Source organism: Copadichromis virginalis, linkage group LG7 (genome assembly GCF_057382275.1).
Source record: "Copadichromis virginalis isolate Kocher_CV1m ecotype Utaka linkage group LG7, C_Virginalis_male_GT1.1, whole genome shotgun sequence".
NCBI classification, from domain to species: domain Eukaryota; kingdom Metazoa; phylum Chordata; class Actinopteri; order Cichliformes; family Cichlidae; genus Copadichromis; species Copadichromis virginalis.
Genome location: NC_140624.1, coordinates 37,184,338 through 37,200,451, shown reverse-complemented (window position 1 = coordinate 37,200,451; position 16,114 = coordinate 37,184,338). Strand labels below are relative to the sequence as shown.

Below are 16,114 nucleotides of genomic sequence, written 5' to 3'. Positions count from 1 at the left end.
CATCTTTTTCATTTGCTGTCCCTTTTGTGCTCTACTCTGATTCCTAAATTCTCCCACATGAAAATAACCACCACTTTATTTGTTCATTTACGACGAGCTGAGAAATACTTGATCCCAGATTTGGGAAATGATGCAGCAGTTAGAGAATTAAAAAATTAAAAGTGAACTGAAAATGACTTAATAAATGTCAGTAGAGTTAACTGCTTTAATTCTACTCTCAGTGTTTTAAAAAAGGCAAACAGAGAAGTGAGGCTTATTGCCTCATAATTGTACAACAATACCTCATCACCACATATGAACGGCTTTAATGTTGAAAGAGGAATAACATGCGATTCACCTGAAACTAAAATGGGATACCTTGCAAGTGAAATCACTTACAGTGGCATAAAATGGAGGTCCAAGGTCCAATTCTGGTGCTCTGCTTTTTCTGGGAAACCAAAAAAGAAACCATGCTTTACTTTTCTAAAAGCTGTTATCATTGTATTAAAATAATAATAATAATTGTAGTATTTGTGTAAGCTGTAAAACAACGTGAGTGTTATGGATTTGGAGACTTTCATAAGGTTTACTGTTTGTCCTAGGGTATAGAGTGTGTGTAGTAATAATACACAAACTGTTTCTCTGCCATTTGTGTTTTGATGATTAGCACTGATCATGACCTCAGTGACTTTAATGGGTTTCAGTTGTGCACAGCATTAAGCTAATAGGCTATAATCTGCAGCAGTCACAATCTGCTCTTGGTAAAAAAGGATATTTAACAGCGTTGGTCGTTTGAGATCTACACTGATCATGCATTTGAGAGTAAAGTTGGCAGAAATCTTGGAGATAAAGATATGCTGTTTATTGATTTAGTTGATTAATCTTCCACTTCTATGCTCTGCTACTCCTTTGGAGGATTGTTTGTTGACAGTGTTTGCAGGAAAGGGAAATTTCAGCATAGGATCAGTTGATTCGTGTAAGCAGTGAAGGTTGCATTCAGGTTGGTCATTTTTTGTATTTCATAGTCAGTCCCTTACATTGCCCCTGAGGGTCCTTGACAAGCTGTCCAAAAACCCTGTGAGAGGATATATGAGCCACCTGCCTAGCCATCTGAAGAAAAAATAGTGTATTCCTTCCTGAATTCCTGAGAAGGTTGGCTGGTGGAAGATGGCAGATTTTTTTTCTTTTTTTATCAGCCAGTAGCAGTATGTTGATGTGTTTTGACAATGTTGTTTGTGACTGATGGGGTCCTCTGTTGAATAGATTCTGCCCCTGTGCTGTTGAAATGATGGAGCAAAGAGTGGCAACCTGACAGATGTAACATGACGTTTCTGACTAGTTATTTTTCTACCTGGAACACTGAGCTGTTGCAGTGATAAAGCATTTTGTACTCTGTCTCACTCTCTGTTTTTTGTTTGTTTGTTTGTTTGTTTTTGTGTGTCTGCATATGTGTGTGTGCGTGTGTGCCAGACCTTTTCCATCGGAGGATACTGCTGAGAATGAGGATGATGTGTACCGGAGCCTGGAGGAGTTGGCAGAGTAAGTCTTCTTTTCACCACAAACTGTTTTTCATCACCTAGGGGGACTTTGTGTTATTTCTCCGAAGACTTTTCCTAACCCTAAATGTACCCATGAACACCATATATCCTAGCAAACGCTAACTCAGTCGAGGGTGTCCTACATAAAGAGTAGGACATGGACAACCAGGGGGAAATGTAGACTGAAACTGAGTTCTGTAATTTAGATTTTTGTGGCAAAGATTAACACAAAAGACTGATGCACTTAAATGTTGACCCTTTTTAATTGCTAATCATTGATTATAAAGTTGGATGTGGGAGGTGAAATGTTTCGCACTTATGAAATGGCCACAGTGCCAAAGGTTTTACCCTGGGCCCACAAGTTTTGCATATTTATATGCACATTCAAGGTTCAAGGTTCTTTATTTGTCACATGCATAGTTATACAAGTATAACACACAGTGAAATGTAGCCTGACACGCTCCTCGACATGTGCCAAAAAATTGGGGGGGGGGGGGTGTAGAGGAAGAACATTATATATATATATATATATATATATATATATATATATATATATATATATATATGTAACATATATGTAATATGTAATATATATGTATATGTATATATATATATATATATATATATATATATATATATATATATATATATATATATATATATATATATATGTATATATATATATATATATATATATATATGTGTATATATATGTGTATGTATATATATATATGTAATATGTAATATATATATATATATATATATATATATATATATATATATATATATATATATGTTGGGTGAATGTGCAGTAGTAGCAGCAAGCAGGTGAATTCTGTACATTAATATGAATAGACATCTGACTATTTTACAGGATTATATATATTTGTATAGCGATGCCAGGTTCTTTAAAAAATTTTAGGCATTGTTTCAAAATATTCAGATTTATAAAGTTATAAAGTATAAAGTTTTTTCATTATAATTTTATGTTGCAACAGATAAGTAATATACAAACAACAGCTTTTTCTGCATCTACTAAAGTATGAGTGATATACAGCATATGGTTGTTTTTCATTTGTTCTTTACCCCCATTTTTATGTATAGTTTTACATTGTTTTTTCTAATCTGAATAGGCTCACCACCGGTTATATAAAAAAAAAAGGATCTGACTATGTAACAGTTCTCTACCTGTCGGTTGTGACGCACCTCGCGAAGTTTAAAAGTGAACTGTGATTGTCACTTCTGCCAATTTCCTCTAACTGCTTAATTACACACGCATAGAGCCTTCTGTCACTCTTCCTGTTGCCACAGTAACACCAACATCACTCCAGGTTTAGCTGCCTCTATACCTCCTTCAGTAACGGGTTGCCTGGTTTGGTGCATATTAGGTGGGTTGGTGGGTTTTTCTGTCTGTGAAAGATGCGCTCAGAGTTGGCAGCGATGACAGCAGCCGCTTGACTCGGATTAATGGAAAATAATTAGTTAAAGGCTTTGAGAATGGTGTCATTTATCACAGATAGATAGGAGGGAGGAGAGCGAGTTATAGAAAGGCGAGCATGCGAGCTATAGATATATGCCCGCTGAATACATAATCATCCTTTAGCATCTTCTCATGCACCAGAAGAGCAGGGCTAGCCAAAAAGGCTAGTAATGGATTTAATTCCAGATATGAAGCCCTGAAAACTTGGAACATGGGCTTTTACCATAGAACATAAACTAAAGGGAAAAAAAAGAAAAGAAAAAGAGCATAGTGAGAGGCTGCTTTCCTTTTTTTGTTTTCCATTTATTTAGAGAAGGGGTTTTCAAGTAGTGAGACACAGAGAGAGAGCCAAGGTGCACAGATATGGCGTGAGGTGAAAAGGACAGCGTGGATGCAGGCTTTCTAAAAATAACACAGTGTGCTCGCAGATTGGCACACAAATTGTACTCCTTATCTAGTACAGAGCAAAGAACAATGGCAGAGATAAAAGAAAAAAAAAAGAAAAAAGAAAAAGTTGGATTACAAATGTCAGCCAACAAAGTGCAACAGCTTGCAGCAGGAAAAGAGACCATTATGCATGGCAGCAGCTATTTCTAACACCTAACATTATCATTAGGATCCCTGCAAATCTAATTGCAAATCAATAATTGGGTATGATTTTTGTGAACAGTAAATTTTATATATCAATAAACATTTATTTAAATAGAAAACAGCAGGAAAAACTCCATCAGACTGTCTGAACTGTTATATTGAGCCTGTCTTTTTTCAGTTTATCCACTTTGTGGGCTTGCCTCCCTCCAATCTCTGTATTCATGGTGTGTAGCGTGAGCGAGGTTGGTGCGTTTCTCTCTGCACATTCTTCTTTATAAACTTCAATTCTGTGTGTGGGAGGACAACTTATAAATCATGTTTGGAGCCTACCTAAGAACTCCTGAGGTTAATCAGGATACCGCATGATTTTTAACCAGAGAATTTGAAAACTTGTGGAGTAATGCCATGAAACCCATGAAACAATTTTTTTTGTGTGTGTATAATAAAAAAAAAATTCAATCTTATTCAATGCTCCCTGTGTTTACCGTGGTTCTAAATACACCTGAAAAATGACAGTGGTGTGCACTGTCCAGGTTGCTGAAATTACTGCTGAAAGATGCGCTGGTTTTAGTCAGTGTGTACCTCAGTAGCAACAATAGCCCAGCACAGCAAACAGTCACAGGCGTTCCATTATGACACTTATCGACTGCACCTAGTGTCTTGCCTCTAACTTTTAACCTCCAAAATGTCCTTTCTCCACTGATGGGTTTTAGCCTCTGTAACCATGGCAGCAGGTTGAGTTAATCTTTTCTTTTTCCTGAAATGGTCAGTGGTGTTGTAACACTTTGCTCTTTGTGTAACCTGTAGGTCCAGAGGGCTGGGTCTTATTAAATTAATCATGCTGCTCTCTAGTGCAGCTGCTCTTGACCTTTTCCACTGAACATCTATGCATTTAGTTTCACCAATGGACACAAGCATAATTGATTCATCAGCATGTCCTTCACCTAATACAGTTGGACACAGTAGCACATAGGCCACGCTAGCAATAACCCTGCTCTCAGAGGCTTATTAATTAGTCTGAAATATTGATGCGCACGTAATTTACGACGGGTGCGTGACTGAACTGCGAGAGTGAGAGAGAGGACAGCGATAATCCTCCCGCAGTAATAATTTTTATGGATGTAAAACTATTCTGTGCAACAAGCATCCCAGTGGAGGAAAATAGTGCAATGGCAGGACATATGGTGTCATAAAAACAACAGCATGTAGGAAATAATACTGCAATATTGTCACCAAAAATATTAAGTGTGGAAAAGAAAAGCTGTGTGGGAAAAGTAAAACAGAAATAATACAGCAAACAATAGAAATCAATAGAACTGCATCATTAAGTTTGGTGGGTGCTAACCGCGTTTGACCGATGTCTGTAAAAATGGATTTTGACTTGAGTTTTAAAAACTGACATTATGTCGGCTGAGATGAAACGGCTGCTCTGGCCGCTCATGTGGGAATGAAATCAACCTTTTATGACTTGGTGAAGTTCAGCGATTGTGTTTAATGTTTTTTTCCTAATTCACAATTGTCAAAGCTTTTGCAGGTGATCGAGTCTCTCCTGAACGCAGTGAGCATGAAAAAGAGCTCGTGTCTGCTTGGCTGAAGTTGTTTTTACTCATGAATTGCAGACGTTGTCACGTCACAGCGGTCAAGTTACCCTTTTTTACACATAACACACAAGGAGAGAGAGAGCTCACATCAGGCACATTATCACCCCCGCAAATACTGCTTGATGGGCGCTGCTGGAGTAGAGTGAGGCGGCAAGACATGTGATGCCCACTTCTCGATTACCTGAAAATTGCATGTGTCATTTTAGGCATGTGACGGTTTGTCGCAAGAAGATTTCCATAATTACAATATTATGGCGGAAGAATGTCAAATGATACTTTAAGCAGTCATTATGGGCTAACCCAGAAATGTTCAGTGCAAATGAATGGAATGGAGATTCCCTGATAGGTGCACTTATGGTTTATTTGTATATGATGATTTGGCATTCTGCTGGACTGTATCTGTTTCCACAAGTATACTGTATGACTCAGATAGAGGTCAGCCTTCATCCTAATTGAGGTCTCACAGGTTAATATGTTAAACTTTGTGCCTCTCCCCTCTGGCCTTCTCAAGTCAAGTCCTCACATCGTTTAGCTGAGAGTTCTTCCCATCTGGAATGACTCCATCCTGGAATTGACAAACCATGAAATCAGGGTGGATCGGGCACAGTCGCCAAGGGACTCTTGCTCTGCGAAAGGAACACATAGATTTCCATTCCGAAGCATGCACTGTCACAAACCTTTCGTGTCACTCTTTTGCATTTTATTTTGCTCCATTAATCCCTCAGGCAGGTTGACATGAAAAGTCAATAACATGAAGTGAGCTCAGTTAAGGTTTGTTTTTTTTTCTTTCTTTTTCTTAATGCAAGGTATTAAGTAGCATCATGCCTCTAAATGACTGGTATTACATAGTAATAGTATTTATCATCTTTTAATCTTTACAATCAAGGAGAGAAACTGTGCTATTAATGATGTCATATGCATTGCTGCCTTTTTGGAAATAGTACAGTATTGATTCCTCTAAGGTTATCAGAATCTGTGCCCGAGGGTGTTGATATCAGGTGCTTTCCCAGTTTTTTCCATCAAACTAATGTTTTATATATAGCCAAGATTTCTTTCTATACATTTCCAAAGTATATTAGTGTCCCCATGATGCAGTATTTTATGCAGTGTAGTGAAACCTTCCCTGCTCATGTGCACATTATCAAAATGCGGTGAATGTACTACAGCGAGGCACATTTGTGGCCCTAAACCTTAAGGAAAGCTCCAGGTTCCATTTATAGTACCTTGCCCCAATATCTTTGCTCTCCTCTGTGGTATATGTGCCAATCCCACAGGGTTTTTTTCCCACATCCCAGTGAGCTAAACTACTGCCCCATTTATTCTGATTTTGAACTGCACAAATGCAGTTTAGTAGCTACAGTGTGGAGGGTCAGAGCTGGAGCAGAATATTGAAGCAGTAACAAAGAAAAACAACTTTTGAAATTTAAATAAAAATACACAAAGCAGCCAAGCCTTCAGAGACATGTGCTCAGTAGCTCAGATATGATGAGTCACATTCTACTACCCCCATGTTAACTCTATGTCATTGAAGGCCGGAAGCACATTACAGCAGGCCAATTGCATGCAAGCACACTAGACAGCCTTTAGCCTGTCACTGTGTAATCAGAGAGAAAATCACACCCAATTTGTTAGTCCTTAGGTCCTCTACTTCCATTCCTTAATCATTCACTGTGATGGTTACACATGTGCACATGCACATAAATGCAATTTTTATTAGTATAAAGAAATAAGCTGTATAATTCTCATGTGACTTACTAAACTGGATAGAAAGATCTTACTGTTTTCTTGCTCTCTCCCTTTCTAACAGTGTGTGTACACACACACATACCCACAGTGTATACACACACAGATTTGATTGACTACACATACTATGTTGAACAGCCACATCATTAAAATCATCTGCTGGGTGGGTATATTGCTTATATTGGACCAGAACAGCACAGACGGTCCCACCTGGACGTTTGCAGCCAATGCTTCACGTCTTGCGTCTTGTCAGGCAGGACCTCTGTGGCTCAGGATTGTACCCCCCAGTCCTCTCAATTGCATTAAGATTTGCAGAGATTGGAGGCTGGATCAATGCCTTGGGCTGTTTCGTTGTGTTCCTCAAGCAGTTCTGAGGAGGTATTTGTGGTGTCCTGTGCTAGTAAAACCTTTATAGCAGCATCCTCCCCCAGGGGATGTGCTTGTTCTTGAACAATGTCAGTGGGTGGTGCATTTCAAAAGGAAAATACATACAAATTCCAGGACCCAAAATTTCCCAGCAGAAAAATGCTCAGCAGTGTGGTAATGATTGCTATTTACTTTACTTGTTACTTGCTTTAACATTAATGATATGACAACGGTTGTAAAACACCTCCTTTCCAATGTTGTCTCAATGCTATTTTGCAACAATCTGTTATAATCAACAAGGAAAATATCATAATGAATATTGGTTGTCTAAATGCAAGCAAGATAAAATATTGTATATCTGTTGGCATATAAGTAAAACACATATTAGTAAAACTTGGCATGATGTTTTGAATATGGATCGAAATAAGAAATAGGAAAAGTTTGGCTTTCATAATCAGTTACGCATCTGGTTCATCAGTATAATGCAGTAATTACTCATTAATCATTAATAAGAACATGCATACATTTTGAACTTGCTTGCTAAAAAAGATCAGTGACAAACTGAATAACTAAGAGAGATGAAGAAGCTAACAGATGTTAACAAATGTTCCAGTGAGCCAAGCTTTCTCTAATAGATAAAAACGAACTAGATATTACAAACTTCCTATTCGATCTCTTAACAGGCAACATTCATGTCACTGCACTAAACCTCCCTCATATAAAGCTCTGTCTGAGGAATTAAACAAAAAAATATGTGAATTACCTGCTTTCCAAAGAGCCTTTCTGTCATGGTGCTCATCTGTGTCTGCGGAGAGTGCTGTAGTCTCAAAGTTCAGAGAGGAGATACTGAAGGGACAGCATCAGGTGGCCATTGTCCTCCCACGCAGCCTTCTCAGTATTCAACATGAGACACTTTTACTTAATGAAGAAAGATGGAGCGCAGTGCTGATAGTGAACCAAGTCACCTCAATTAAAACTTCAAACGCACCTGAGCACCAGCATTACGGTAAAGCTGCATATTTGATTGAGGGCATTTCTCTCACTTCGCTTTTTTTTCCCTCCCCTGACAGCAGTGAAAGCAGGGATGCCACTGCCTTGATGGCACGTGTAGAAGGTCACATCACAGTGGATGGAATCCACCAACCTACAAACAAGATTTCTTTTTTTTTTTGTAGACCTGTGCTACAAAATCTTGTTTTCAAATATGCATGAATTAATAAATCTTATGAAAGCTCAACAAAATAACCAATTTCAGTGATCTTAAAGGGGAATTAGGATTTTGTGGTCTGGATCTGGTTGTTTTGGTATAACGGCAGCTGGGTTATGGCCCCCATTAGCCAGACTGCAGTGAGGTTTGTGCTTCAAGAATGCACAAACAGGCAGGTTTATGTGCTAGGGATCACATGCACATCCACTTGGAGGATGCAGCATTCATCCAAGAAGAGCAAACCCTCTTCTTTCTTGTTCTCACTCAGAGAGGTCAGAGTACAAAACAGCATCCCCTGAGCTGGTGTTCTGCTCAAGGACATTCAAAAAGAGCGGATGCTCGCTGAGCCTCAACCTTAGGCGTCCTTTTCCCGAAGATTTCAGGGCAGCGAATGTTGGGAACTATAACAAAAGATGGAGGTGGATGGTACATTTGTGTGTCTTGGTTGTCAACCCTCACAGAAACTGGAGTTCAGCACAGAGCGTGGAAGCAATTAAGATCATTTTTTTTCCTTTAGTGACTAAATTTGCATCCCTTTTGGGAGTCAGACCACCATTAAAGTTAATAACACAGACATATTTTTAGATGCATATGATATTTCCCATGTTCACCATGAATAAATGTCCATATATTTGTTTAGAAATCACGATCAAAGCACCCTTCAGAACCAAGTACAGTAATTAACAGCTTATTCATCATGCTCTAAACTAATTATAAAAGAAAGGGCTTCATCACTGAAGTTGGCTGAATCTATGGCAACTTATTGTAATACAAGAACATTACGCTCCCTGTGTCTGAATACAGCCTAGGTAAATGGAATTTTGTTTAAACAAGCGAGCAAGTTCAAACAGTTGCCCTCTGTTATTTAGCAGGCAACTCTCTTTATTTATTTACAGTATTTAATCATTTATTTCCCTTTTGCGACTTAAAGCTCCCTTCTTATTAACTGCATCGAGATGGGCCCTTTGCCAAAGTGTTTTCCTGCTGCGGGATCCCTGCCGCCTCAATAAGTTTCCCAAACAATAATTGCTTATACGGAGCAGGGGGAGACACAGTTTTGGCTCACAGAGCATGAGAATCTTTCCCAGGAGATCCTCCTCTCCACAGTAACTGTCGGTGCTCTGCTGGCTGCTTGCCTAATTAAAGGTCAGTGAGCTAGCTGGGTGCCAAAACAACATAAATACATTAAAGAGAGATGCCACTTCATAACTTATTGGAGCTTTGTGAACACCAGGTTCTGTGTTCCCTTGCCTAGATCACTAGTATCCTTCAGGCAGGGCTTGTTAAGGATAACAAGCTAGTTCACCTGGTCTGTGCACTCAAAGAAGTTTGACGTGGAGGTGTGAGAAAAGACCGTTTATCATTTGGTTTTGAAGGTTGGCGGTTAGATGGACTTGTTCATCTAAAGTGCATGTGTTTTCCCCCAGTGAACATGACTTGGGTGAGGATGACATCTATGACTGTGTGCCATGCGAGGATGATGGGGACGACATCTATGAGGACATCATTAAAGTGGAAGTACGACAACCCATGGTGAGAACTCCTGTTTGATCATTAAGGACTTGTTTTCTTTTCACAATTACTGATTGCGTTTTTTTGTTGTTGTTTTTTAATATACTGTACAAATGTGCTACGTGACGGTCTATGACTAAATCACTGCAACTCTCCCCACTCTTTGGAAGAATTTTCTTTTGCATGATTTCATTTTACCATAACGAATTGCATTACAGGAATGCAATGAACTAATAGTGCCAGAGGAAACACCCCCACTCACTTTTAACTAGCTTTAGATTATTTCTGTGGTCGGCCTTGTCATTGTCGTACGGTATCTGCATGACATCGTGTCTCTAAACTCAACTGTAGCAGATGTCTCTTTCATAATCAGTGACAAATCTTTACTTCTGACTTGCTCTGCTTTTCTCATGCTGCAGATCAGATACATGCAGGTGAGTGCCACTGTGCTTGTGACTCACAACACCCTGTCAGCAAATTCCCTCCACCACCTTATTTAAAACCAACTCCTAGCATCCCAAGAGAAAGATCTGCCAATTAAGTTACTGACCGTTGGACCGATGGTGAACGATACCCCATCTGGTTCAGTCTGACTCAGAGCTAGTGACTTCAGCTCTGTGACTGCAGTGCTGACTTCAGCTAGCATCGCCAGCTGCCACACTAAAGCAAATAAACAATATGCTGCTGGCTTTGAACCCTACTTCTCGGATTGGTTGATCCTGTGCTGGCCTAAGGCCTGGACTTGTATTTTTGCATTGTTAGTGCCAGTTTTCGTATTACCAGCACTGGTTATCAACAGCCAGATCTACTCCAGATGGCTTAGCTATTAATTCCTCAGGGTGCTCATAATCATACTACAACATAAAAAAGGAAAATCTATGGAAACAAAGCCTATGTGTGTGGGTGTGTTTCGCCATGATCAACAGGGTTTCTCACTTACAGTATACTGTTCTTTCAACAAAGCATGCACATACATACACATCTGAAGATGGAGACATCAGGCCCTCTGTAGAAGTTTGACTCTTTTTCACATCTTAACCTGGCTCCATCACAGCATGCCTGCTTGCATTGTTTTGCCTTGACAACGTTGGATTCATGTACATTTCTTTACACATGTCTTCTTAAACCAGCTAACCCACACATACAGTGACGCTCAAACGCTCATTATTTTGCATCCTTCTGTCATAGCCAGTGTCATCACCATCTCTAGCCATGGCACCAGCTATGCTAAATATTTAGAAATTTATCTTTGACATAATCAGATACATTAAAAAAAATCATTCCCAGAAGGATGATTCTGTTCATCTGGATGTATAGCCTTCAGTGGGAGAAACGTTTCATCACGCATCCAGTCTCAGCTGACTGCAGGTTTCCCCAACCCTATGAACAATAGTTACATAACCACTGTTTGTAAAGTTGAGGAAACCTGTGGGGAAAACTCTGTTCAGCTGCCTGCAGTTGAACAGAATCACTTCTCTGGATTATCGAGCATGTATCAAAACATGTCTAATTTTACATTTATTTCTGCTTGTTTTAACAGAAAAACAACAATAATTGGGGGTTAGATTTTTATTTTTTTTTTGGGGGGGGGGGGGGGGGGGTAGATTTGTTCCTACTGTCTCAGCTTTTAAAAAATTTCTTAAGTGTGGAAAAATCATAGGCTACATAAAAAAAAGATGTTGATGATGAAGGGTGGATCATCCTGGCAAAGGAAAGCACAGCTGACTATAAGTTGTGTAAACTGTCAGATGAAGTCTAAATTCATTTTGTCAGTATTTCATTGTGTTTGCAGAGTAAAGGAGTTTACATGCAAATTGACTAAAAGTGACTGTATTGGAAGACTGCACTGCATTATCTCTTGCTGATAACGCAAGTCGACGGCCTTGATGGATTACACGACACAAACACTTTGTCATAAGTCTGCTTTTCATACAGTTGGGAATTCATAAAAACAACAGTCAGCTCTTATAGCAGTAGTGTTATACAAAAATTTCTAAAAAAAAAATTTCAAGTACAGGTTGAAATAAAGTGTTGCAGAATTTGATGGAAACATCAAAGCATTGTGTGGTCCTTTAAATTGCAAACTAGTGATGCTGACCCTGTTATTTTAGCCTTTAATGTATTCTTAGTAACATATAAAAAAAATAATCACTGAAACAATTAGCAGTATATAACTGTTCAAAGTGATCGTCGTCACTGATTATTTTATCTGATTCTCACTGCAGAAAATGGGTATGACAGAAGATGACAAGAGAAACTGCTGCTTAGTGGAGATTCAGGAAACTGAAGCAAAGTACTACAAGACTTTAGAGGACATTGAGAAGGTGAGTTTACAAATACAGCTCTATTTGAGTTTCTGATAAGCGTGCATTTTCCCTTTGGCACAACCATGCAATGCTTGAATTTTCCTTTGTCACTTCTTTGTTGGTGGTTCAGACCTTTGGGCCAGGTCACAGCATGGAAATGTCATATATATTTGAACACAAGTGTCATGGATGTAGATCAATATGATTATTATTATCTCAGCTTTCAAGGATGACGCTGATCCCTAAGCCTTTAAGTACACATCACATATGAGAGAACATACTCTATGTGTGTCGGGGAAAAATAAATATTTCTGAAATAATTAATCATAAAATTTGTTTATATGCATGCTTCTCCACCCACCTTAAAGGTGTTTTATTCTTTGTGTGTTGAAGTTTATCACAGGTGATTGTTCTTACTCCACACAGTATTTGTATGAAAGAGAACGATCATCTCTGGCAAAGAGAAGGGAGCAGCGTTGGATTATATTTATTCACAAGGCTCTGCTGCAAAGATTGCCCGCTCTGTGATTACATTTAAACACAGTAATTATATCAGGTCATTGTAACATTAGCTGTGACTTATTCACATCAAGCTTAGAAAAACTGATTAATACTTTGCTGCCTACAAAGGGAATATACTACAATAAAAGTGAAGCTATTCATTTGTATTAATTTTAGTTTTTATTTTACTTTTATTTTATTCACTTATTCCACTAGAACATTTTAAAAGGTTATATTTATTTTTCTGCTCCTACCCTTGCACATTATTTTCTTATTGTCTGTAGTGCTGTGCAACAGTCACTTTCATTTCTTTATATTTTCTTTGCAGGTAGCCAGACTATTTTTTCTATTTTTTTCTATTTTGTTTCTTTTGTGTGTGTGTGTGTGTGTGTGTGTGTGTTTTTTTGTTTTTTTTTACTGGTCTTCAGCAACAGGTCTTGAGGTTTTTCTGCAAGTGTTTCTTCTTTGGACAGTGGCTGTCTTTTTTTTTTTTTTTTTTTTTTGTCTTTTTCAGTGACGTTTTTAGTACAGTCCTTTTAGCTGACTGACGTTCAAAATAATTTGAATAGTTATTTAAGTCACTTAAATGACTAAAGCAAAAAATAGTTCAGGCATTAAAAAGACACCTAACTCGAGAACCACTGCTGTCTGCACATAGCAGACAACTTGGCAAAAAAATGGTTTAAAATGATATCTTTAGACATTTTGTTAATAGTAATCTAGAAAAACTAGTAAACAATATTAAAAAAGAACCACATTAAAATAAAATAAAAATAAATGAAACCTAATAAAACCTAAATAACAAAAGAATGCCAGGAGGCCTAACTGAGAAAGAAACATTTTTAAATGCTTTAAATGTCTTGCAAGAAGCCCTGAGAACATCCTAAAGACTAAAAGAATTACAAGAAAGCTTTTCTAAGAGAGTTCTGTCTGTCTTGAATTATAAATTTGGCCATACCAAATACTGACTGTCAAGTTCAGCAGAATTGTACAAACCTTGTTTTTCCCCTATGTTCTATATTTCTGTTTATGTTTGTGTGTTTCAATAAATCACTACGCCTATTTTGGATTTTCCTAATGAAAAATAAAAAAGTGGATTCAAGACTTTTTCACATTACTGTATAATGTGTCTTTGTGGTACGTGTCTGTCTGTCTGACTAATTACAATAATAATAATAATATTTAGCAGATGTAACACAGAAAGCTAGAAACAGCCGTGACTCTCTCCCTGCTGACACGGTTTCTTTAATTGAGTTAGCATATTTAAAACATTCACTTTTCACGCTACATTCACGTAATTGTAGCACAATTGGTCACAATTCATTTTAGCTTATTAGGGAATGACACTGAAACATTCTCACAGTTATCCAGGACTAAAGTCTCGGTGTGTCTTCTGAATATGAGCCGTGAAGTTTGCAAAGCACAGGACACACAACATTTTACAAAGTATGATTACCGTTTACCGAGAAAATCAAAAACAAACATTCTGTGCTCAAAGACTCAGACCCTCACACCCTGACGCGTACGTTTGAGCTTTCACGGTGTAGTAATAAACCATCGCTGAGATCGGCGCTGGTATCGCATCAGTTTCCGCGTTGACAGATTTCATTCACGATTTCATGGAGCGCCACAAATCATCCGCTCCGCTAATTTCATTAAACTAAATGTGCATCCTGTGTTTCCCACACCAGACCAGCACAAGTCTAAATTAGAATAAATAACCTTCTTATGATCAGAGGACTCGTTAAGCTTAATTGAGTTGGGGTTAATAAACCCAGTTATCTTTGCGTTGCTTCTTAGTTGATCTATTTGTTATCATTATGATGATGAAATGTGACAACCATAAAGCAGCGTTAGAGAAATAAAAAGCATATTTTTTTCCTCTCTAAGCATAAGTGGGCTTCGTAAATAACAGCTGTATGTATTTATTGCACACTTAGGCCTCAAAAGGATTTTTTACAACACAGCCTGATATTTTTGTGGGTCATTTTCACAGATCTGTGAACTGTTCACACATGACATGAGAGAAAATGCCAGTTATACTGTTTGTTTGTAAAAGGGAAATCTGTGGCTATTCAAAAAAAAACAACAAAAAACCCCATAAAATCACCAATTTTCTTTTTTTTTTCTTCCTTTCCTCAAGAATTACATGATCCCACTGAGGCAAGTCTTGAGTCCACAGGACATGGAGGCTATCTTTGTAAACCTGGAGGTGAGTAACCACTCTACGAGACAACATAATGCCAGTGCTGCACACCTGGATGCGTTTCACACCAAGCGAATAACTCGATATGTGTATGGATGGCTGAAAGAATGATGGGATCTATTGTTTATATTTTCTGTATATTAAGGGTGCAAAGCTGTGAAAATTCATGCTTTGCTTCGGGCTGAGTGTGTTGTCATTGCTCAGTGTTTTCGTCACGGCCAGAGTAGAAAACAGTCAACATTCCTGCCGAGAAAATATGCCTCATTGGTGTATAAATGTACACCAATGTAAATGTAAATACCACCACGCACTCTCGACCACATGTGGTACAGAGTTGCATTAAATTATGTTAATGAGTCACACTGTTTTGCTGACCTGTAACACACAAAGCAGCTGTAGTTTATTTGAGTCTCTCCTATAATGAGTATTTATAGTTTAATTTGGCCCTGAACTGTAAATACTCATTGTGTTTGTTTTAATGTGTGTCACAGTATTGCCCAGCTTCTCCCAGGTTTATGCATTATGTCTGAGAGCTGCAGACTGCTTATGGAGATTTGAAAGTGGTGATAAAGTAGCAGGGATTCATACTTGCTTGTTCACGAGAAATGTCGAATAATCTTGGGTTATAAAATATGTTAAATAACTGTAATATTCAATAAATGTTTAGCCACCTTTGTGAAAAAGGTCTATACTGCTGATCTCCTCTGTTCTCTTTTTCTGGGACATAGAAGCCACATAGACGCACAGCTTTCTGGCAATTAGGCAACATAACCTAAATAGCAAAGATGATCACATTCAGAAGGAGTGTGTTCTCAGTCTCTCCTAAAAATACAACTTCTCAACTATATCTTCACTTAGCAATCTGAACTAATTAGAGTTTAATAGAGAGGGCAACAATGTGTACTAAATGTTTCAAGATGAGTTCTTGTATCAGTTAATTAAACTTTATTTGTACCTTTCATCCTGGTTGCACTTTGAAGTGCTTCACATAGGACCAAATAGCTGAAAATCAGACAGAGCATTAATGCAAATATCTAATTAGCCACTCAGATGGCAGCAACCCAGCACATTAAGGCATGTAGAC

At 38.1% G+C, this 16,114-nt stretch overlaps 1 protein-coding gene across 10 annotated transcripts in view; it reads left to right on the top strand.

Annotated features, from left to right (window-relative positions):
* Positions 1-16,114, top strand: part of vav2 (vav guanine nucleotide exchange factor 2) — a 199,419-nt gene that overhangs the window by 146,235 nt on the left and 37,070 nt on the right. For 5 of the 10 annotated variants that reach the window (XM_085463278.1, XM_085463271.1, XM_085463276.1 and 2 more), the window contains exons 4-8: positions 1,450-1,518; positions 9,933-10,038; positions 10,437-10,451; positions 12,243-12,341; positions 14,968-15,036. In XM_085463278.1, the coding sequence (XP_085319404.1) occupies positions 1,450-1,518; positions 9,933-10,038; positions 10,437-10,451; positions 12,243-12,341; positions 14,968-15,036 (358 nt within the window). The remainder of the gene's footprint in view (positions 1-1,449; positions 1,519-9,932; positions 10,039-10,436; positions 10,452-12,242; positions 12,342-14,967; positions 15,037-16,114) is intronic. The other 5 variants (XM_085463279.1, XM_085463274.1, XM_085463273.1 and 2 more) reach the window with 1 other exon arrangement.